Below are 25,092 nucleotides of genomic sequence, written 5' to 3'. Positions count from 1 at the left end.
GATAACAGGGATAAGGCCACAGGAGCAAAGGATACAATTCTTCTATTGTGTTAAAAAACAGTAAGTGTGCCTCAAGAAATAAAGATCTTGAACAGCGTAGCAGGACAGCTATCAGGCCTGCATTCAGTTTCCGATTTGGCCCTTAAACCAACTGTGCAGATGACTCCTGTTGGCCAGCTACAGGCAATCTGGAAATTGGTCACTTGCTTTTAGTGGGAGTGGTCAAGGCAAATATAAAAAAAATTAACATTTGTAGTAAGTTTCCCTAGTGTAACTTTGAATCCAATTGTGGGATATAGTCGGCATTTCTGTGGAGGGCAGGGATGACTGTTGAACAACTGTTACTACAATACAATTAAGTGGCTTACTAGGTCACTTTAGCAAGGAGTGAACAAAGTGCCAGTTAACATTCCTGTTGGGCTAGACTAACAAGGATACCACACTGCCTTCCTTAAAAAGGATGTTAGCAAACCATTTGTGTTTAAATCAAGATACAACAAACTCATGCTCACCTTTTTCAATGACAATTTGATTTCTTTGTTAAATCTAAACTTTCCATGTCTGATTTAGTTATTGGTGCAGGTGTCTTACCAGTCCTGGAACAATCACTCAGCTATTTTCTGGTTGATTAAGATAATTCCGTTCCCTTCGCATCTCCCTTCTCCATACCAATGAGTAATTTTCTCCGGAAGAACAAAGTTTATTCTAACGACATGTTGAAAACAAGCATCTATTTTCTCTACTTACTGTTGCAATTTTTACATTATCCCTGATATGCATCCTGTCAATTTCTTTTTCTGGTACTTGCTCTGTGCTGTCAAGGTATGCTAGTAAGCCTGTTGGCTGAAAACAAGGCAAAATTCTCAGTGCAAAACATCAAATGTTTCCTAGTTATTAAAAATGCAATTACTGTTGAAAAATGAGGCATACTATGAAACTTTTAGACTTGCACTCATTAGAACTGAATTACAAGGATGCCAAAAGATATTCTGTATATGATAAATTCTTAACCAGCTGGTCAGCATCTCTTTTTACAGCAACACAAATTCTTGTCAAACAAGCAATTTTGTTAAAATCCTCAACATTAGTTATTTACAACTGAGAATATGAAACACACAATTGGGATAAAAATTTGCATTCTTTTTTGAAAGGTTGAAACATCAAAACATGAAATCCTAGTCACCTAATTCTGTTCCAAAAAGCCAAAAAATCCTAACAATGCAACATTCAAACTCTTTTTTAAACCTTCCTTTCCTTCGGAAAAGTTCAAAATATTGAGAAGCACGTTAACCTTTGATTCCCGACCTGATCGGGGTTATAATATTTTAGACCAGGTGCAGACATAAATTAGTTGTTTGAGATTCAAATCAATATTTCCAATTAATCTCCAGAACAAAGAACACCAGCTCAGTGAGATGGCCAAATGAGGAGTTTAACCATACAGTCCATGCAAGACACGGAATTGGTTGGCAGCATTGAGTTAACCAAGTTCAATCAAAACAATCAATCATCGGAGTGCTCCAGTGGAAGTCAGCAATCCCACATTGGGGGATGGGTAATGGGAATGACAACTCCTCCTGATCACCACCCAGCAACTGCACGTCCAGGACAAAATCCTGTTTAACAATGATATATTTGAAAATACAGAGATAAAATATCCCTTCAAGTGCCACATGAATAACGAACAAGGGTAGTAGTACAAGGGTATAACTACACACAAAAAATACCAAAAGCAGAGAATCATCTCCTTCAGGTGATGAACTAGAGAATTTAATCCTAAATGAAGCCTTTAAGCAGCAAAGGATTACACATGTACTGATCTTTAAGCAAAACAGGAACAGTAAAATTTAAACCAGTACATTTGTGAAATTCTTGGTAAGCAGGTTCAGAACAGGTTAAGGCATAACTGATCAACTACTGGTCCACAGTACAAACCCATTCTGCATTAATGGAGAGATACAAACAATGTTGTTCATTACCACTGAGTACCTGCTCAGGAGACCAAGTGGGGTAGTAAGCATCTTTAAAAACAAAAATCAGCAAATGAAGCAGTTACTGCTTAGCTTCTGAAGTTTACGAGCAAAATCAATAGAATCCATGAGCAGTAGACCATTCAGCCCTTCAAGCATTCAATATGACCCTATCCTGTTCCTGCTTTTGCCCCAAATCCTTTGGTTTCTAAATGCCACAGGTACACACAAATTCTGTGTAAAAGAACATTTTTCCTACATTTACCCTGCGTAACCCTATTAGAATTTTATAGGTTTCTAGGAGATGCCCCCTTCATTCTTCTGCACTTTATGAGAGCAATCTAACCGATCCAGTTTCCTTTCACACGTCAGTCCTGCCATCCTAGGAATCAATAAACCTGATGAACCTTCACTGCACTCGCTCCACAACCAGAACCTACCTCAGATAAAGGGGAGGCCAAAACTGCACACAATACACCAGGTGAGGTCTCACCAAGGCTCCTGCTCCAGTACTTGAATCCTCTTGCTGCGAAGGCCAACACGCCATTTGCCTTCTTCACCGCCTGCTGTATTTGCGTGCTTACTGTTTCTGGCTGGTGTGCGAGAATACCCAGGTCTCACTGCGCCTCCCCCTTTCCCAATCTAGTTCCTCAACTCCCTCTTTCTGATTACAACCCTCCATACAGCTCTCAGAGTGAGGTATTTCAATATTTTGCCATTAATCTTCCAGACAAAGCTTGATAAGTTATTGACGGAGTACACTATCACAGGGAACATTCCTCGGGTTTTCCAATAAAGTGGGTAAAAGGTAAGAAAGACAAATGTAGAAAATTCTCTGCTATCCTTAATAGCACAAGTGTTCTTCAATTCAGCAAAGTCTCAATTAATCTTCAGTTTTCATTATCCTATGGAGGGCCATGGGCCCTAATCATTATGGGAGGTAACAAACAGCCCAGTATGTGGTGATACTCTTTGCAGCTAACTGTATTATCAAGGATCTACCACTGTTGAGCTCAACAGACCATCTTAAAACTGCTGCTGCAGACGGATCTTAAACAAATTACAGAAGATTTTAAAATACAGCTGTGCAACTTTGTTGCATTGATCAAGCTTCATAAATAGAGCTCCAAATATGGCTCAAAACAACTAAAGCATCCAACGCTGGACACCAAACCAAATTCATGAAGAAATCAGAATTATGGACAATATTATTCTGAAAGACAGTTATCTGTGAACTCATTTATTCTTAGTTCAGTTCACAAAAAAGGTATATTGAATGTCTAGTACAAATTTAGAAGTTAAGAAAGCATAGATCACAAAATTACTTACCAAAATGCGTTTCAGTAAATTCAATGCTGTTGGATTTTCTGCTGTCCAAAGACCCACCAAATGTCTACTTAACTGCCTGAAACAATATAATTAATTTTTCATTTTTTTGTAATAAATAAAGAGCGTAGGAAACGCTGGTAAAATATTATACATACCTATTAGTTAGCATCCGCTGATCTGTACTAACAGTAAACATTGATGTATGCAAGTGGCTGGGTAGGGCACCCTCACTTAAGGCAAGCTCCTGCATTTTTGTAGCAATTTCTTTGTCACCTTCCTTGTTGGGAAGAAAATCCATTTACAAACAGATCAAAAACTTATGTTCTTTAAAAAAAAAGAGAGATTCAACCACTTTAAGAAACAGTAAATTTCCCTTTTTCCCCCTATCATGTCCTGCTTCTTCAATATCACTGAACAAAACATTTCCTTTGTGAACCATACTGCTACAATCGCTATATATAACACCGAACTTTATATCTTCCTATACAAAGCTAATTTGACTACAGGAGAATTCACTACGGCTGGTTTGAATTTTCAGCTAACACATCTCTAGCTCAGTTAATTTACCCATACCTTAAAACTGATACTACATCAGCAGCGTTTAAAAAATTTAACATTCAATTGTTCATAAAGGAACAGCTGTCAGATTTTTCCCACTATCATTAATTGTCTTAAACATACTGTATAAGACAGAGACAGCATAGGACATGAAACAGCATAATTAGTATTCTTGAAACAAAATAGCATACAGACTCAAATAAAAGTTGATCTCGCGTAAAAGTAGACCACCTATTTGTGGCCAAAACGTCTTGAATTTTCTATATCAGGCGTAAAAGTCGACCCTAGTTCTTCAAAGATAACAGATCAACATTTGTAAGTCAAAGGTAATTTCCTGCACATATATGTTACAATGAGGAAATGATGAGTGAGACTGTTATGAGTCAAATGTCTGAATTTAAGTCTGAAATAAAAGCTTAAAATCTTAATTTGAAAAGCAAAAACAACAGTAGCTGACAGAAAAAGGAGGGAAATGGAAGAATTTGGCAGGAAAGCTTTAGACATTACTGTAATTTGTTGTTTTCTTTTCACTTGTTCAGAGAAAAACTAGGCTTCTGCTAACAATACACTACTTTGGACTGCAGCACAAATTCTAGTCCTTCAAAATTAGTATCCATGTAATAATCAATCCCAAAAATTTAACCTAAAAAAGTCAACTTTTACATGAGTATATATGGCACAGAAACAGATTTTCAGGTCAGGCCATCCAAGTGCTAGTGAATTGTTGACACAAGGTTTTTGGACAACCTGGTCCATCAATCGCAAGCAATATATAGCTATGAAGAAAATAATTTAACTTCTTTAGTGACTAATAAAAGAAATTAGAATTTTTGTCGATAGTAGGCATTGATACGGCCATTAGACACAGGAACAGAATGAAGCCAATTAGCCCAGGGCCACTCCGCCATTCAATGAGATCGAAGTGGATCCGATAATCCTCAAAATCCACTTTCCTGCCGAATTGCTCATTCGGTTATTTATTACAAATAGGACTCTCAGCCTTGAACACACTTAATAATCCAGCCTCAACAGTCCTCTGCAGTCAAGAATTCCACAGATTCACCCTCAGAAAGAATTCCTGTCTGTTTTAACGTAACCCCTTACTGAAATAGGTGTACATTAAGTTTAAGAATTTTTCCCATATTGGACAAAGTAACCCAATCATTTCACACTGGAATTTGAGAACCCAAACAAATTGAAAATTAATAGCTATACTGCCTGCATAGATTGAACGCAAAATTATTAACGCAAAATTTAACTTGTATACACAAATCTTTAAACGTGGTAATACAGCACAAAGTGCTTCACAGAAGCCACAGACAATATTTACATGTGTCACTTAGAAATACTACAGTAGCTAACTATAATCTTCAGACTGCATCTGCAGTGATCTTCAGAAAACATCTCAAAAAAGTGAGAAGATGAAACATATGGGTTTTGGGGCTCGTGGGGATGAGACGGGGCTAGACATCTGAAAATACACTTTCAACAAGTGCAATCACGTGCAGGAGACTGTCAGGGGAATACAGTGCAATTTAAGCAGAATTATTAGAATTTTAAAAAGGAGACCTTTCCAAACCAGATAGGTATTTGCCACTTGATATCAAGATAAGTAGAATGGCAGAGCATTTGATCATTTCCCATTCTATCATGTAAAACAAGAACCTGCAGTAACTTTGTGTAACAGTCACTAAAAGCAAAAAAAGCACACAAGTGCAGCAAGCAAACATGAAGGCAACTTGTATATGGGCCTTCACTAAAACAGGGTTTGATTAAGGAAATCTTAATGCAGCTCTGTTGGGCCTTGGGGAGACCACAACTGAAGTATTTTGTGCATTTTTGATCGTGTTGCCATAGAGCAAATGCAGCAAAAAGATCAAGCTCTCATTGTCCCACCTCTGCCTTGCAGCAAAATGGTTCATATGCTCTCCTCATTCTGATAATTCCATATAGATTCAACATACTGGCTCTTGGGATGGCCGCTTGGTCATACAGGAGACTGGGTCAAACAGACTTGCATGCACTGGAGCTCAAGAGAAAAATATATCTCATTGGAGTAGGTAAAATTCTGACGGGATGGAGCAGACTGACATGTACGGTGTTTTCATTGGCCAGGGGTCCAGAATAAGGGGTCATAATCTCAGGATAAGGGGTAGGCCATTTCAGACTGCGATGCAGAACAGCAATTTCTTCACTCAGACAGTGATGAACCTGTTATCTACCACAGAAAGCTGTGGAGACCAAGTCACTGAATGGGTATTAAAAAGAAATACATAGATTTCTAGAGGCTAAAGGGGTGTGGGGAGAGAAAGCAGGAGTATGACACTCATGAGAATCGGCCATGATCTTTTTGAATGGCAGAGTGGGCCTAATGGGCCTAAGTCAACAGAGACAGTGTTGATGGATAGATACGACTCAATTAGGATGAGTGGCAGAACTTCGGACAAACTCAAATTTACAAGAGGGTAGAAGACTAAATGGAAGGCCACTGGAATAGACAGTCTAGAGTCAACAAGAGTAAAATGAGGATTTCACCGGCTGGTGGGTCAAGAGCAGGGTAAGGCAATATTACAAGCAGTAGAAATAGGCAGGCAAGGCTGGCAATAAAGGAGATAGGGTTACAGACTCCAGTAGGTCAGAGGTTGCAAACATTCAGGTTCATACTGAGACTGTGTCCAAAAAGTCAGCAGCTGTACTCCTAATCATTGGAACTTTCTGTTCATTTAAAAATCTGACAAGTCGTGAGTCAAATCAGAGGTACAAGCTAAGTAGAGGTGTTAAAGGTATAGCTTAATAAGTTATTGTAATACTCACTTCTATAATAGCTTTCATAACTAAACCTGCACCTTTCACAATGGCCATGGAAGGGTGCTAAATGAAAAGAAAATAGATTATTCAATACCATCTTTAAACAGACAGTCCTGCAATTCATGAGGAACTTTCACCATTTCGCATGAAAATAATACAGAATACCCACTTAGATCAACTGCATGCCTACCCACAGCTTTTTGTTCAAGAACTAATGTCAAGGAGGAAATCATGTTCCAAATTTTCTAGATATTACAGTAGAATAATCCAGGTTTCACCATCTAGGGTGGAGGATTTCAAGACTCGGGGACACATTTTTAAGGTGAGAGGAGAGATTTAAAAAAGACACGAGGCAGAGGGTGGTTTGATTGTGCAATGAATTTCCTGAGGAAGTGGTGGATGTGGGTCGAATTACATTGTTTAAAAGACATTTGGGTCAGCACACGAACAGGAAAGGTTTGGGAGGGATACAGGTCAGGGCCAGGCAGGCGGGTCTCGTTTAGTTTTGGATTATGTTCAGCATGAACTGGTTGGACTGAAGGTGCGTTTCCGTGCTGTATGGCTAAGACTGTATGTGTCAGCAATTTTCAACACCCATAAAGCTCTCCGTACATCAGTGTTTTGACCTCGGCAATATTTCTGTACCAATGGGAAGTGGTTGTCACTGAATTGGCATCTAGGTGGAGGATAATGCCTAAAAGTCAATGCCATCCATACATGTAGAATTAAACTGCCCCAAGCATAATTTACAGTTTTGTCCATTTTAATATTTTATATTCTCCCAATTCCACTTCACTTGGTAATACAGAACTTGAATATTGCCAAGAAGAGTCTTTTAAAAAGACGATATTTAGTCATGCATTTGTCAGGACAAATCACAAGGAATACCATGGTAAAGGAAAAACAACATTTATGCTGAGAAGAGAACGCAGCTGACTGACCAGTGCATGGATTGCTAGAAGCATTGCCATGAAAAATATACCAGGTAGATAAGGACTGATTGTCATCTCAACAGGATTTATTTCGGTATTTCTTGCAATTTGCCTTGATGAGCACGATAAAAGTCGCCAACAAAACATGCATTCCTTTTTCAGTAACAGTTACTTACTGACTGTTGAGACCAACACGGGTCGAATTCACGTCTTGAGCCAAAACTCCATGTTTCAAGCCAGTGGACTACCCAGGTCGTCCTCCAGGTTGCAGAAGTTAAATTTTACAAGAAATCTTTACACAGGGAAAGGCCTACCTGGAAAAGTTTGAACAGGGTTCTTCCAACATCTGCTACCATTTCTAACAACATATCAAACTGCTGCCCTTCAGTTGTCTCACTATATGGAGCACAGAGGGCAAACGTAAGAAAATCCAGTAGAGAACTAATCACCAATGCACCTGTCCCATGATCCTGCAGAGAAAAGAATTGAAGAGCGTGAAAGCAGGAACGGCCTGACAGTACCAAATAGCAAAAAGAAAGCTGTTAGGTTACAGATAACTATCCCTTCGTCTGCCTAACTCTCTCTCTTTAGGCTCCATCTCCACTTATTGCTCATTCCCCCACATCCCCCCCAACCCTCAAGATAAATACTACTTTTCCCCAGGTGCTATCAATTATGAAGAGGAGCCACTAGATTCAAAATGTTAGCTGTTTCTCCTTCCATGGCTGCCAGTCTGAGTTTCTCCAACAATTTCTGTTTTTGTTACAGATGATTAAAAAAAAATGTCAAGTTTAGAATTGAGAGAGTCAGGAAAATCCCAAATTCAAGTCTGGCTAAGGGCAGTGATTCAGGTAGGAACAGAGCTAGCTATAGTGGCCAAAATAAAAAGGAAGTAAGCTCATTCTGAGCTCCACTTCAAAAAACACAGTTGTAGACTTTTAGGCACCAAAACAGCCACTGACATTCAACATGAAGCCAGATAGAAGGCAGCTTGAGCATGTGACCCAAGGACTGATTAGTCAAATAGGAGGTGGTGTAGATCACATTGCCTGAGCCTGCTCTGCTGTTTCAATACGAATATGGCTGATCTTGGGGATTCAGTTCTACTCTCCTGCTGACTCTCCATATCCCAAAAATTTGCCTCAGCTCAATTTTTTTAAAAAATTCACAGGATGGAGGGTGTCACTGGCTAGACCTGCATTTACTGGCCATCCCTAATTGCCCAGAGGGCAGTTAAGAGTCAACCACATTGCTGAGAGGCTGGAGTCACACGTAGGCCAGAGCAGTTTAAGGATGCTTCCTTCCCTAAAGGACATTAGTGAGACAGATGGGGTTTTTTTTCCCCCAATGGATTTATCATTAGACTCCTAATTCTAGACTTTTATTGGGTTCAAATTCTATCATCTGCCGTGGCAGGACTCGAACCTGGATTCCTGCTAGACTGTTAATCCAATAATACCGCCAGACCATTGTCTCTCCAACCAACGATACCAAAATAAATCAACAAATCCTCCACCATCCTTTGGGCTCAGAATTCCAAAGATTCACAACCTTCGAAGAGGTTCCTCCTCAAGCTATGCCTAAATGATCAGCCGCTTGAGATAATGTTTGTGTTTAAGATGCAATGACAACAATTTCTCAACATCTACTCTGTCGATCTCCATCCCTTTGCCCATGAGATCACTTCTCATTCTTCTAATGAATGAGAATCCAATTTACTCATTCTCTCATTATCGGACTACCACAAATCACAGGAATTAATTTAGTGAACATTTGCTGTACTGCCTTCAATGCAAGAGCATCTTTTCTGAAATGCAGAGACCAAAACAGCACTTAGTACTCCACGTGGTTTAACCAAAACCTTGTAAAATCATAAGACTTCTTTACTCCTGTCCTCGGAGCTACTTATAAAACACTAACATGCCACGTGCCTTCCCAATTGCTTTATGTACTTGCTGCATAAATCTTACAAGAACCCACCAAAATCTCTTAATACTTAAGTTTCACATTCTTTAAAAGAAAAATCTGCTTTTTCTGGTGTAAGATCAAAGTGATTACCTTCACACTTCCTGACAATCACTTAACAGGTCTGTGTCTATGTGTTATCTTACTTTTGCAATTAATTTTACATATCCCTAATCTCTGGTGATATTGGTTATTTAGACGGAGACAAATGTAGATCACAAATAACTGAGGCCCCGAGAGCGCTTTCTGGCACTCCTAGTCACTGCCTGCCAACTTGAAAATATATTTGTCTATACCCACTCACCACTTCCTTCCATTAAGTTAATACTCTAGCCACATTAACATATTAACCCGAACTGCATTGGGCCCAATCTTCCTCTTAAGCTTTTGTGTAACTTAAACAGAATTATCATATGACATGAGATGACACCCAAGTATGGGCCAGTGCCTTAAGTGAAAGTAAAGACCACATTTTTCCATTCAGCTGTTTGCATCACCATTATCTGAAAGCAGGATTAAGAGTAAAACGGATTTTCAAAAGTCTCAAGAACCAGGGTCTCATTTTAAAAACCAGTGAAGAAAAATGTCAACCATTGATTGACAAAGAGCACATACACCAACAGTTACAAGTGTGCACACGTACATACATATCAGGTAAATATTGTGCAAGCGTGTGTCAGGGCTAATTACACCTAGTGCAAAGGCTCAAACTAAGTTTTTACATGAATTTTATTAGTTGATTTTCAACACAGCCGCCTGAACTTTACCAACATTTTGTTTTCATTCACTTTACCCTTATCTCACTATATCATCTCCTTGTCTTCTGATTCAAATATCTTACCACTTCCTGTGCCATGGCTTCCATCCAAGTTGAGGTACAGTTAAAGAGCACGAGCCCCACACACACAGTACATGCAAACACTCTTCGGGACAGATCTAAAGTGAAACTCCTCTAAAATAACACAAAGCCCATAATCTATTTCTTATTGGCATTGCATTCTTGAGCATCATTTGCATGATTTTGATGCTACCCAACAACAGGCAGTGATTTAGGAATCCTGGTGCCCAATTGGCAGGCTCATGTTTAATCTACTGCTCTACAACAGGATCAGGCTCATAAAGCACATTAATGCAGAAAACTAGGCACAAGAGAGATTTTCCAAAACAGTGATCCCACGAAAGTACTGCCAGGTGTAGAAGAGGTCTCCCTTTCCTCAGTCTAATATTTCTTAAGCTTATTTAATGCCCAACACATGAGGTTTTCACTCAAACATGTCACCTCTGTGCAAAAACCACTTTTTAAAAAAAAATGGACTGAAGACAGAAAACAGATCCTGCTTTAAACCAAGGGAACAGTTTAAGGAGGTATTTGCAGTTTTAAAAGCAAGTTACTGAAACAGCTGAATGTACAAAATTGCCTTATTCAAAGGAGAATTCTGGACAGAATAGCACCAGTGAGTGCATGTACGTGTTCAGGGAAATTTTGCCCAGAGACAGTCTTTTGATTAGTCCCAATTGGAAAAAAAAGAGAGTTGTTTCAGGATTAGGTGGGCTCAGGAAAGTAACAGCCACTTGACTGACTCATGGGCAGGTGGCAACAGCCAAAAACACAGCCTGCAAAAGCATCCATTTCTCATTCATGCTTCTACGTGGAGGAGAAAAGAAATCCCTAGTGGTTAGCTACTCTCCCTCACCTTTCTCCAAGTTGTTTACTGCAGCAAATCTCAACCAAATCAGAAAAACAAACTGTGTATCCACAAAAGAGTCAAAAGAAAACTCAACATCAGTGATTCATACTGGTGCTAGAATGTGTAGCTTTTCCCCCTCCCCACAATATTTTGTTGTTTACCTGTTTGAAGGAGTGTGCGAATTCTAAAAAGGGGTAGGGAGTTTAAGTTAGCAGCTCGTGTTTTGTTCTTGCCATTATTTAAATTAAGCAGATAGATTAAATATTTTATTGTTAGTGACAAAACCTGGCATGCCTATTCTTTTAACCCAAGTTAGTCAATTTAGCGGAACTGGGCATTACCTCCAGCAGTTTAATTAAACTTGCATATTATTGATACTCAGGGGAATAGTGGGGCTGGATTTCCACTACTGAAGAGTTCACAGGAACTCGTGGACTCCAATCTATTCGTGCAATCATTCATTGGACCGTGCACAACCGAGTGGAGGAAAAAATAAAACCGAAAACAAAAAAGCACAAACCCTCAAATTCACTAAAGCATGTCTGCATACAATTATACAATTTGCATTCATGAGAACATTAACTATGGTATTTTGAACAGCCTTTGCAGTTCAACTGGTTTTTATTAATGTGACAATGTGGCTTCTGACATACGATTGCAGTTCTAAAGTATGGTTGTTTAAAAAGTTCCACAATGTAATGAAATGATAATTACCAAAATTATGAAGTTTCACCATGTTATATGAAACAGACTTACCACATGGGCATTGAACTTATCAAGTAAATTTTCTAAAAACTTCTTTGAAGAGAGAAGCGATGCTTTGTTCAGCTGCTCTTGTCTCAAATCGTAGTCATCATGCATAGGCTAAATTTGTTAAAATTAAACAAGTAATTAATTTTTCAAAATAAGTAATGAATTTCAAATTCACACTATCCCATGACATGCGCTATTAACAAATTAAAGCAGTGACAGCAATAAACCCAAGTATCTTTAAAGATACAGAGTATATACACATGTGCATAGTAAGTTTGGAGGCAGGTTTAATCGCCTTTCGAATTTCCTATGAAAATCAGTTAAACCATACTCATTCATGAATGCAGAGATGTAAAGTTTCCAGATAAAAAATTCACAAGTATCAGTCTTTGTGCAAAATATTAATTTATCACCTCAAAATAATATCTTCATTACATCAACTTGTCACCAACCAACCTTATGCTGCCAAATGGGGCTCAGCATGCTTGTATGGATTTTGATTTATTCCAAAAATGCAAAAAAAAACCATGCCCTTTTTGATGTGTGGGGAAGGGTATACCGTGCAACATCCCCTTAAGATTTTCCTCACAAGACAATGCAGTACATAAATACTATTCCATCTATAATTGTAATGGCGACTTTCCGCTCAGAGTTGGGAAGAAAACAGCAACAAATAAGAAAACTAAATATCAGAATAGGATGAAGGAAATGATAGGACGGGGCAAGGTTGAGAACAGATCTGAAACAGGTCCAGAAACTTTACAGTAGCAGTAGTCACCATTCTCTCTACCTCCCCATCACCCTCCAAATTTACCAGACTAGTAGCAGAGATGAAAAGATCCCAGTTGTGGGAAGAATCCAGAGAAGCTGAGATTGTTCTTTAATAAAATAAAAGGTTAATCAAAAAGAATTGCTCAGAATCTTGTTACAGCAGACTGATACCAAGAAACTGTTCCTCTGATAACGAGATCAACATATGGAGCACAGATTCAAGACCAAGAGCAAAAGGTTGCCTAGGTATGATGATTTTTTTTTAAAAATGCACACCAAGTTTTGATTTGGAAATGTTACCCAACAGGGTGGCAGGAGCAGATTCAAAAAATTGTATTTGCAAGGGAAGAGAATAAATCCATTAAAAGTTGGAGTTTTTTGGGGAAGTAAGTAGTACTAATAGAACAGCTCTTTCAAAAGAGCCTGTTAGGCTCAACTGCCACTTTCTCTAAAACAAGTTTCAATGACGACATAAACTGCAATGTATTGGGAAAAATGGGAGGGGAAATTAGATCTCTACTTGCGCAAAAGAATATTGTGACCAAGTTTACTCAACATTGATTATTTTGCATGCAGGTGTTGTTGGATCCGAGGGGATTGTGAATAAAATTCTAACATTACACTATACTTACACACATCAGAGTGCACAACACATCGATGGCAGCATGTGTAACACCATCATGGTTTCTTTTTAAAGCCTTTACTGTCTTCACACCCAGCCTCTCGCGAAATCTGAATGTACAACATAGGAAAAAAAGGTCACACATTACAAACAGTGATAAAACCTACAGAAAACACCACGGCTCAAAATGTTTGCAAACCAAATGTGATGTTGTCAGCATAATTCGGCTGAAAATGTATTGAAGTTTATAAACTGCACATTAAAAGTTCTTGCCATCGGAGATCGTTAGACTCTCACTGGAGGTTGAGGAAAATAAACGTGCCTGGTTTCAATACTGATCACAAACTCTATCATTGCATATTATCCCCAAGTCTGCACTAATTACTGAAGGGTGGCTGCAAGACCCTAGACTCTTGGTCATAACACTAAGGTGAGGCCTCGTGAAATTATACATTCTGTAAACAATAAACAAATTGTACGTTATGGTATTACATACAACGAGCCTATTTACTTTACTAGGTTGCTATAGTTTGTGTTTCCCCCCCACCCCAAACACACAATCTACACCTTAAAGTCACGATAATACTCTTCACTCATGCAGGCCTATGGTGCAAGCTGCTCAGGTTCCTTATAAAAGCACTTTACATTGTAACTTTGATCAAACTGAGCCAGTTAAAGATTGGGTCTGTTTGTAGTAAACCTTCAATTGAGAGCAAGGGACATGGCAACACGCAAAAGAACCTAAAAAAAGTGCAAGGAAATCTTCTTCCAGTTGTAGGCATTGATAACATTCATGAGCAGAAAGAAAATGCAAGTCACTTCAGGGAATAAGCATAGTGAAAGAGTTATTACGTTTCAACAACAACCACCTGCACTTGCATCAAACGTCTCGACCAAATTCATGTTCAGGGTTTACTGACAAACCATTGGTGTGCCACACCCACTCTGTACCTGAGCTAAACCATTCAGTTCCTATAACCGTTGATTAGTTCACTATAGCAGATTTACTGCTGCCTTACTGCTCTAGTTCTGGAAAATTTGTACTTGAAGGCTTTCTATATACAACTTTTAAAAACTAGTTTGATCATCCCAATTCATGGCCACTTGCAAACCAGATGGCCTTTTGATATAATAAATAGATTGCTTACTTAGGAAGTTTTGTAAACGCTTGAAAACCAGCCTTCGAAGCAACCAGTCGTCTCACAGCCTGAAACTGGCTCTCCAGTTCTGCACTATTAGCAGTTTGATCGCCTTCTTGAGACAATAACGCCGTGATAGCATTATTAATAAGCTTCTCTTTGTTCTCAGAAAAAAGGCCCTGCAGAAAACAGACAATTCTCTTTAAAGCTTACCACTTCATGCAAAAATACATTTGAAAGACTTACAACACTTTAAAGGAAAATTGCTCTTACATCTTGAGTCACTGCATGCAGAACTCCACTGTATGAGATGTTCGCATTAAACCTAAACACTGCATCTGAAAAACTGCCATCTGAAATGCAACATTAAACAAACTTGAGTAACAATAACAGAATAGTTAACCAAAACGTGCACTCTATCGATTGTAAAGTTCTTTAACTGTATGTAACTTTGAATTAAAATTATATCTTAATAACTGCTCATGCTTTGAGGTTTTGGACTGAAGTGATTTAGAGACTTGTCAAAGCCAAGTGAGCAGCAAACATGAAGATTTTTCAAATACGCCAAACCACAACTTTATAGTGCAAAACTATAAAGTGATTCCAAAGAAGAACATTTGAAATGTTTGTGTTAATGCTTATTGTAGGACAATTATAGCTGACATTGCACAAAGATAAAACTGAAGTGAAGTGCAGCAGAACTATAAAACTGAATTATGCAATAGCATGTCATTCAAAGCAATGGTTATTACCAGAAACGTGAAGCAAAGGCGCACCAGAAACAATGTTGCTGATTTGACAAATCAAATACACTTACTTGGAGGAGCATTTAGAAAGCGAAGATGTAGACTTTCTACTTCTTCATCCACTGGCATACTCAGCAGCCCCCATCTCTGCCCTTTCTGAGTTGGTATCATCCTTACACACACATCTCTGTTACCAGAAGCTCTCACACCATCTAGCAAGCTAGCCATTAAGGAGTCTCTAAGCAAAGGAAGATAAAAGTTGTTCGGAATTGATACACTGGACATAAAAAAAACTTTAGTCATATGTATGCCTACCACTTCCATAGTTAATCAAATTCCTTACTTACGTTTTATCATCTTCTCAAAAATCAAGCTGAGCGTCTCAAAAATACAAAGTCAACCAGAGTAAGAATATCATCTAATCCTCAACACTTAAACTATTCTAACATATAAACCTCTAATTCATGTAAGGTAAGCAATGAATAAATCATATCATGAACACTGAAGGATACCGAATTGGGATTTTTGAAGTCTGCTCTTCCAAACAGCGTTTTACACAAAAACGAAAATTTGAGGTAAAATTCACCAGGAAAAAGAGACAAGGAAGAAATTGATACTCTTTGATTAACAGGGCAAACAATGGGTTGAAAAAGCATAACCGGATTAAAAAGTATCAACAGATAAATAAAACCCCAATGCAATGAAACAGCAAACAGGCTAACTTGGGATTGACAATCAATAAAGCAACACTGGGAACGCTGTACAAGGAGTGCAAGGAAATTGTTACATTTGATCAAACAGTGGCACGCTCCCTATTATTGTATCACAGATAAGTCCTGCACTCAGATCATTGGCTACAAGCAATAAGCTAATAAGCAAGGTTAACAAAGAGACAGCGAGATAACTCCTAATTGAAACCATAAGAAGGCAACTGAAAGAAAAAAGGTCTATTGATGGTTGAGTGGCCCATTAATAGACTTGGAGACAGTTTGGAAATGAAAGCAAAGTATTACAATAATTCTGAGCAATCAAGTGGTTTGAAGACAAAAACTTGTTTCCTTATCACTCAAGACTGACAACTGATCTTATTGAGCTTACAGATTTGCACTCCACAGACAAGATGAAATAGCATCTTTACCTAGAAAGTTTAAGTGAATTGATGATATCAGTACTGAGACTGATGTGTTTCAGTCTCAGTTGATTGTTAATGTTTTCTACCTGAAAGCATCAAAAAAAGGTTCAACTCAAATCACGATCAAGTACTTTGGTTTGTAAATTTTAATTTACAAAGCCCAGCTTATCATGTCAAAGGAAACACATCCAGGTTGCACCATCTTTTAGTTTTAAAAGGTTGATGGTGGTGGGGTGTGGGAAGAGACCGAGCACGAGACAGAACGAGTGAAGTAAGATACTTCCTGCATCTGCTCTTCCAAAGTCAGGCAATTCTTCAAAGAAAAAGGCTTAATAAATTCATTCCTCAGACGGGCAATCTAAGAAACTATGCTGCTCCTAGAACATCAACATTGAAGGACATGACTCAAGTTTAGACTGTATAGTACCAGTCCTGAGCAATTATCCTTGTTCTTTACACAGAAGAAGCTGTGCTAAATAATTTGGATTTTAATATTGAATAAATCATACATAAACATGCTAGTTACATGTTCTGGTGCTGCTCTTGGCATTATGCTGAAAAGTTAAAAGAATTTGACCTGATAACTCTACAATACGATTATTTAATCTTAAGCCATGTTTATGTTATAAACTGAAGACCTAAATACTGGCTCCCCAATGTGGGTATTCACTGTAAAATTGCACAAGGAACCTGCAATAACATTTCTCTTTTCCATAATCATTTCTCTCAATTTCATTTTCTACTCATAAAATTGTCTCCACTGCTCAAAATGGTGTACCTTTAATGAGTTGCCCATCAAGTCAGTTAAAAAAGACAAACGGAAAACTTTAAAAACCTGCTTCTACTTCAGCATGAGAAACTAATGTAGCTGTAACAGAGGGAGAATGAGGAAGCTAAATCAGATTTCGAGACACACATTTTACACTCTCAACGGTGCTGCAGAAAAAGAAAAGTAATGCTACACTATACCAAACTTAGAAATGGCAGGGAGAAGTATGTAAAATAAGTAGCTATATTTAAAAAAGGTTAAAAATATCTGCTCTTTGACACACAATGAGCTGGGCTTCAAAAACTTGCTGTGTCACAAATTTTGCAAATGTAATAGCCAAACAAAACAGCAAGCTACAGAAGGGCAAACAGCCGACAGAAGAAATTCAACACAGGAAAGAAGAAAATGAGGACAGGCAATATAAAATGGTACAATTTTAACAGGAGTTAGGAAAAGCGAGACCTGTGAATTCATATACACAAAGGCAGCAGAATGAATTACTAAAAGGCAGTTTGAAACTATGCAGGGTTTATAGAGGCACGCAGTACAAAACCAAAAGGTTTGGCACATATTTGTAAATCACTGGTTTAGCTGAAGTACTGACCATAATTCTGTGCTCAAGACAGGATGAAAGATTTGCCAAACAGCATCAGGGACAAAGCATTTTAGATATGTGGTAGCCCAAGAAATTGGAAGATTCAATCAGGAAAAAGGTCAGAGGAAATGAAATCAGAGAATTGAATAGATTATAAATTGAGAGTTTTTTCTTTAAACAAACTAGATAATGAGAAGCTTTCCTCTTGTAGCAAGGTCACTAGCAGAAGGTACATACTGAACATAATTAGACAGTAATGCTGGGTTGGTTGGTGGGTGGTGGGATGGGGAGGGGGATGGATTGAGAAGTTTGACCTGGAACACACTTCCTTAAGAGAACATTGGAACTGCAGCAGACCAGACAGCAATCCAGCATTTTCTGCCAGTGAATGACTGACCTCTTTCTCAATTCCTTCTATCTGTATTTGTTTCACAAATTTCACTATCTTTGGTGAAAAATAAAGATCAGTTTTGACATTAATTGAACTCAGGTTTTAGGAGTGTTCCAGAATTTCAATAATTTTTGTATGAAGGGCTACCTGATATGACCCCTAAACTATCTAGCTCTAACATCAGGGCTCATTTAGATCAACCCCTCCCTACACACAAGGAACTAATTCTACACAAGGAAATAATTTTTATCCACCCCAGCTAAAATATCTTATTGATTATTTTAAACAAGTCAATTAGATCAATCCTCAAATCATCTTCACTCACAAATACAAAGCCTAGATTATGCAACTTATCATAACAATTTCACTTCAATGTCATTCTGGTAATTTGTCCCATACCCCCATCAGGGCAAATATAGTCAGTCCTTCTTGTCCGTGAGTGTTCTTTTCCCAACAACCATCACGAAAGATGACATTCACAAGTACAGAACTCACTAGAAGTAGCTGATACATGATTTTTGCCCAGTGATATTGAATTTTGTTACTTTTTTTGGCACAGATAGGCGAATTCACGATTTGGCAGATAAACAAGATTTACTGCACATCCTAAAGGTTTGGTGCGCAATCCTGAATGTGATGTCCCAGAAGATGTAATGAGACCTTCATATGATGTAACATAATGTACATTTCGATCGGCTTGGAATAAAAGGTCAACATTCTATTAGCTTCAATTTATTTTCGTCTTGCCTCCTAGTTTAAGTGATTTGTGTCATTGAAATCCCAGTCTCTTTGTTGATCCACAGTTCTGAGCCATTCTAGGTCAGAAATAGATCATTGTCCAGGTCCATACACTGAACTCCATCTGTCAGTTCTGCTCCCTCAACTGACCAATTATCCTTTGCACATTCCTGCAGACTCAATGGCAACTAGCAAAAATATGAGTCAAAGCACTACTCAAAATGATAATTCCCAGGACAATGGAGAAAGGGCAGAACATACAATGAACTGAGAGCTCTTTCAGAAAGAGTGTCAGCATGGGCCACATAGCCTCTGTCTCTGCCTTGCTGCTGTGAAAGAGCATGTTTCTGAAAATTAGAGTCCATATTATATGCAAGCCATTTTGTTGCATGAACAGAAAACTTAGAACTGTTGGCACAGAGGCCTACAATTCCCAGGAGTTCAGTTTACATGTTAAAACGTTCCAAAAATGAGTCACTTCCATGTTGTGAGAATTTCTTCAAGAATTGAACACCAGATATGTCCCTCTGAGCACCCAGAGTAAAGCAAATTATAATAGGATAGACAGAATCTCATACCTTTCAGTGGACGAATACTTGTAAACCTGCCCTTTAATGTATTCAATAGTAAACCGCTGAGGATTATCAGAATCAAGCACTAGAGCAAATATCTGTGGGGGAAGAAAACATTAGTAGAACAACTCAGACTCAAAATGTTTCATTAAACACAGGAAAACAAATTGGCAACCTTCAGAATTGATTTTTTTTAAAAACGCAAACAAAAAATCTACAAACTGTATCAGAGATAATAGGAACTGCAGATGCTGGATGAACACAGAAGGCCAAGCAGCATCTTAGGAGCAAGAAAGCTGACATTTCGGGCCTCGATCCTTTTCTGAAGAAGGGTGTAGGCCCAAAATGTCAGCTTTCCTGCTCGGCCTGCTGTGTTCATCCAGCTCTACACCTTGTTATCTATGAACTGTATGCCGGATAATTCCAAATATAGAGGAATCCCACAAAAATGAATCATGCAAATTAAGTTCAAGACCAGATTTCAACATATTTGCACTACAATGTATAACAAATTTATTTAAGTAATAGCTTGAATTTTCTTAATTTTCAAGTTGGAAACTTGAAACCCTAACTCTTTTAGCTATCTAATTGTTCATAAAGACATTTACTTCATAAAGGTAGTGCATTTGAAACACCAAGCTTGACCTTTAGAAACAGATTTTCCAATCAGTTGCAAAAGTGGTAATGTCACTGGTCTCGCAGTCAATAAGCCCAGTCAAATGCTCTGTGGACACAGATTCAGAATGACTAGAACTCTGTAATCTGAAATTAAAAACTGGTCTCCACAATAGTGGCCAGAAAACCATTGTTGATGGTCATAAAAACCCAACTAATGTCCTTTAGGGAAAGAGAGTCAGTCATGCTTAGCAGGTGTGACCTACACATGACTCCAATTGCTTCTTGTGCTGTATCTTATCAAATGCCTTCAGGAAATCAAAATGGATCAATTCCACTGGCTATCCTTTGTCTAACTGGCTCATTACCTTCTCAAAAGAATTCTAACAGATTTGTTAGGCATGGCCTCCCCTTGACGAAGCCATGCTGATTCTGCCCAATTTGCACTTCCAAGTATTCTACAATCTTACCCTTCATGTACTGTAAAATCTTACCACTGACTGAGATCAGGCTAACCATGTTTTTATTCCGCTTCAAAACAGGAAACAGCTACTCACACTCTCATACACACACACACACACACACACACACACACACACACACACACACACACACACACACACAGGAAAGCTTGTTTTCTGCCTCCCACACCTCAGACAGTGGTGTTGCACAAGCCATTTTCCAGTCCTCAGACCTTCCCAGGCCCCAGTGATTGTTGAACAATCACTGCCAATGCCTCTACAATCTCGTCAGCTATCTCCTTCAGAACACTGGGGTGTAGCCCATCTGGTCAGGATGATTTACCTACCTTCAGGTCTTTCATCTTCTGTAGCACCTTCTTAGCGATGGCCACTACACTCACCTTTAATCTCAACTCATGAAGTTCTGGCACACTGCTGGCGTCTTCCACTGTGAAAACCGATGTAAGGACAAATTCCATTCGTCCATCATTTCTTTGCTCCTGTCACTATTGTTCCAAGCTCATTTTCCAGCAGTCCAATATTTACTCCTGCCTCTATCATTTCGATATCAAAAAAAGAACTGTTGCAATATTCTATTACTAGTTAGTTTGCTCTCATATTGCACCTTCTCCTGCCTTACTACTTCGTTAGTAATCTTCTGCTACTTTTTAAAAACCACCAATCCTCTGGTGTCCCACTAATCTTCACATCCAATGATTTTTCTTTTACGCTGTCCCTGATCTCCCCTGACAGCCGTGATTGCCTCATCCTCTCCTTAGTATGCTTTGTCTTCTTTCAGAAAAATTTCTGCTATGCCTCCCAAATTACCTCGAACTCCTGCCATCACAGCTCCACCATCTCCCCTGCGAGGATCCCCTTCCAATCAACTCTGCCAAGTTCCTCCCTCATGCCCTTGTGATTACCTTTACTCAATTGTAATACCATTACATCTGATTCCAGCTTCTCCCCCTCAAACTGCAGGGTAAATTCTATCACCACTGCACCTTGGGGTTCCTTCAGCTTGGCTCCCTAATCAAGTCTGCCTCATTATACATCAATATCAATTGCAACAATACCACTCTCTGAACTCAAGCAAAACTAAGTCTTCCCTCTCTGAACCCAAAATAGAAATAAAAATCAAATTTAAAGGGTTCTAACATTGACAGAGCCACAAGTTTCTAAATAATAACATATCGCAGGTCAAAAACTCAGCTGTGAAGGGCAAATGAGACTTCAAAAGAATATGGATAGCATCCTTGAAAAAAAACAACATTTTGTTGAAGATGCCCATCTTGGCCTCAAGCCAATTCATAAACCAATGCAAGAGGAAAACCAATATTCACAGCATAAAGGGTTAATTTTTACCTTAATGTTATGCTTGCAAATTTGCTAGACAACGGCAAAATAAAAAGCTTCAACAAAATGCAACACTTATGTTCTACCACCAAACGACTTAGATGCAGATATTTTAAATGACTGGGCAAAGATGTATCAAAAGGAGAATAATGAAGGAAGATGTAAAATTATCCATTGTAGCAGAATTATAAACATTTTCTAAATAATGAGAGGTTGAATCAAAGGTTAGTCTGCAGATACAGCAAGTAATTGAGAAATTGGTAATTGAGTAATTTAGTACTATGTCATTGTTTATTGCAAGAGGAACTGAATGCAAAAAGGTGGTTATACGTCAGTTACAGCATACGGTGAGGTAACGTCTAGGAGACATATAGCATTGGCCTCCTTATTGAAGGAAGAATATAAATGCATTGGAAGCAGTCCAGAGGGGATTTGCTATACTAACGTGGGATGGGCATGCTGACTTTAACAACTATTGGACAGGTTAGGCTTGCAGCCACTGCAGTTTTAGTATACTAAGTGGCGGCTCGATTGGTAGACAAGATCTAAGGGAATTTGACAGGCTGCATGGAGGGATTTTCCTCTTCCTTTTAGCTATAAGATGGTTGTCACCAATCAAAATTAAGCAGTCTCCAAGTTAAGGCAAATAAAGCAAAATGGAGGGTGTTGTAATTCTTTGGAACTCTTCCTCAAAGCAGAGAGTAAGAATTTTTTTTTTAAAACAGGGCAAGCGGATAAATTCTCAGTAAGCAAAGACATGGAACATGGAATTGAAATTACAAATCAGATCAGGAATGGTTTTATTGACTGGTGCAACAACCTCAAAAGGGCAGTATTGTTTGTTGACACCATCCAGACAGAACACTCACTTGACTGACATCCAATCCAGCGCACACTTCCTCTCCCACAAACACACTGTGGCAGCAGTGCAAGTACTATTTGAAGAATCCACTGCAGCCTCAACAAGGCTCTGACAGCATACGCCAAACTTTTTTTTAAAATAAATCACCTAAAAGAAGAACAAGGGCAGTAAATGCCTGAGAACACCTCCACCTCCCCTCCAAGTCTCTCACTATGCAGACTTGAAAATAGATCACTGTTTCTTCACTGTCACTTGGATCAAAATTGTGGAAACCTCTTCCTCTCAGGGGTGTGGATGTATCCAACTCCCATGGACTGCAGTTGCTCAAGGCAGTGGCTTAACATTGACTTCTCAAGCTTAATAAATGCTAGTTTTCTCAACAGTGCCCACACTCCACAGAAGAAATAAAAACCCTACCAACAGAGCTTTAAAAATGATATTTTTTCCTATCTTGTCTATTAAACATCATTTGAATATCAAGCTTCATTTATTCCAATTGCACAATGACTGCTACGGTTAGTTTCAAATGCAGAACTGTGAATTGTTTGGGTTTGGCAATGAAGTAATTTAGCAAGACAATGGGCATGAAATACTGCCATACTTCTCCCTGAAATTCCTATACCAGTTAAGAAAAATTAGACAGTGAGACGCATTACATTTTATCACTTAGTGGCTGGAAAAGACACACTTGCAAGTCACTTCTCTACTCAACCTTAAAAAGGAGAAGAATTAACACTAATCAAAAATGATACAAACCTCTCCCAAAGGCTTGAGTGTTACAATATTGTACGTGGCTGGATCACGCTCCACTAAACAAGTTTCTGTAAGCGCTAGTACTCTCTTTACAGGATCCTAGAAAAAAATTTAGACAGAAATGAAACAACATTTCCCATCTGTGCAAACACAAACGATACTTAGTAATATTATTAAATCAATAAGATGGAGCGAAGTGATAGAGTTGACCATGTTGAAGGACATGTTTTCCACAAAATACCTGGGGAAGACATTTCTCTGTCAGTTATAAATCAATTTCTCAGAACCTTGACACTTAGTAACCACCCCTCAACCCGACCTAGAAGTAACTCACCTGATGCCTAGTTGCGATTTTTTGCACAACGAATTCAGCTAGCGATGTAATAGATTCGTCATTGCTATATTTGCCAAAACGATGATTCTGGTAAAAGTCAAAGTCAAACGGTTCTTTCCGGATGCGTAGTGAGATACCGATAAAGTTGCCTGCATGATCAATTGCACTTTTGATGATCTCTTCTTTTTGCTCAGATGCGAAAAGATGCTGAAATTTCAACAGAAAGCACTGGCTGAGAAGGAATCAACTGCACTGCAAATGTAACCTTAGCACTCATACAAGGGGAGCAACAACTTTAAATTCTGTTGCCCCCTCCCCCCCCCCCCCCCCAAGATGCTTCCTAAGTGTTTTGGATTAAATTTGACACCAAACTATATAAGATAATAAAAAGACAGGTAACCGAAGGATTGGTCAAAGGGATGTTCTAAAAAGTAACTTTAAAAAGGAAGAGATGGTACATACCCTGTTAAATTTAGGGGCAGAACTTTATTTTTGGCATAGATAGCTAAAGAGTCGGTTACCAATGGCAAAAATAAAACAGATTGGATAAGACACAAAAGTGGAGAACTCTAGGACTTGACATTACAAAAGGTAGAGGAGATCAAGGCCATTCAGGGATTTGAAAACAAGGATGAGTGTTTTATATTTGAGGTCCCTACCCCATCCCTGTAAACCTAAATATTCCACGGCCAACAGCCGTTTAACCTGAAAAACGGACTGTGGGAGGAAATCGGAGCACCCAGAAGAAACCCACACTAACACAGGGAGAACGTGCAAGTTCCACACAGACAGTCGTCCAAGTGTGGAATCAAAGGGTCTCTAGTGCAGTGAGGCAGCAGTGCTAACCGCTAAGCCACTGTGCTGCCCCAATTCTGTGGATTTCATAGATAAAGACAGACCAAGGAATGAGGGGAGATAGGAGAGAGATTACAGAAAGAATTCAGAAGCAGGGCAGAATTTCTTGGGTTTAGTGATGCAGGTAAACAGTGGAAGGCAGAGGCAGCTGAGGAGACAAATTACAAATCATGAAGGTCACCAGTTCCTTGCACCTGATGTTGCAGTACATGCAAGGTTTATGGCAATGGTTAATGAGAAAGAGAAGATGGAGATGATAGCTGCATTTCAAGGATACGTGGAGTAGTCAGCAGCTCTAGAAAAAGGGATTTAAAGATTTTTTGTGTGGCCCAGCCAGGTCTGGAAATGAATAGCGGAACTAATCATCCAACATAATGA

The 25,092-nt window shown here is 38.7% G+C and overlaps 1 protein-coding gene across 5 annotated transcripts in view; it reads right to left on the bottom strand.

Moving 5' to 3' along the window:
- The window catches only part of LOC125461865 (dnaJ homolog subfamily C member 13), a 139,795-nt gene that overhangs the window by 74,104 nt on the left and 40,599 nt on the right, over positions 1 to 25,092 (bottom strand). For all 5 annotated transcript variants that reach the window (XM_048551169.2, XM_048551161.2, XM_048551198.2 and 2 more), the window contains 13 exons: positions 23,860 to 24,066; positions 23,529 to 23,624; positions 19,485 to 19,576; positions 15,353 to 15,519; positions 14,809 to 14,888; positions 14,545 to 14,714; positions 13,407 to 13,506; positions 12,007 to 12,114; positions 7,912 to 8,067; positions 6,672 to 6,728; positions 3,455 to 3,576; positions 3,300 to 3,375; positions 748 to 843 (listed from right to left, as the gene is read on the bottom strand). In XM_048551169.2, coding sequence (XP_048407126.1) covers positions 748 to 843; positions 3,300 to 3,375; positions 3,455 to 3,576; positions 6,672 to 6,728; positions 7,912 to 8,067; positions 12,007 to 12,114; positions 13,407 to 13,506; positions 14,545 to 14,714; positions 14,809 to 14,888; positions 15,353 to 15,519; positions 19,485 to 19,576; positions 23,529 to 23,624; positions 23,860 to 24,066 — 1,527 coding nt within the window. The remainder of the gene's footprint in view (positions 1 to 747; positions 844 to 3,299; positions 3,376 to 3,454; positions 3,577 to 6,671; positions 6,729 to 7,911; positions 8,068 to 12,006; positions 12,115 to 13,406; positions 13,507 to 14,544; positions 14,715 to 14,808; positions 14,889 to 15,352; positions 15,520 to 19,484; positions 19,577 to 23,528; positions 23,625 to 23,859; positions 24,067 to 25,092) is intronic.

This window comes from Stegostoma tigrinum, chromosome 2 (genome assembly GCF_030684315.1).
Source record: "Stegostoma tigrinum isolate sSteTig4 chromosome 2, sSteTig4.hap1, whole genome shotgun sequence".
Lineage (NCBI taxonomy): Eukaryota > Metazoa > Chordata > Chondrichthyes > Orectolobiformes > Stegostomatidae > Stegostoma > Stegostoma tigrinum.
This window is presented reverse-complemented; position numbering and strand designations above follow the sequence as displayed.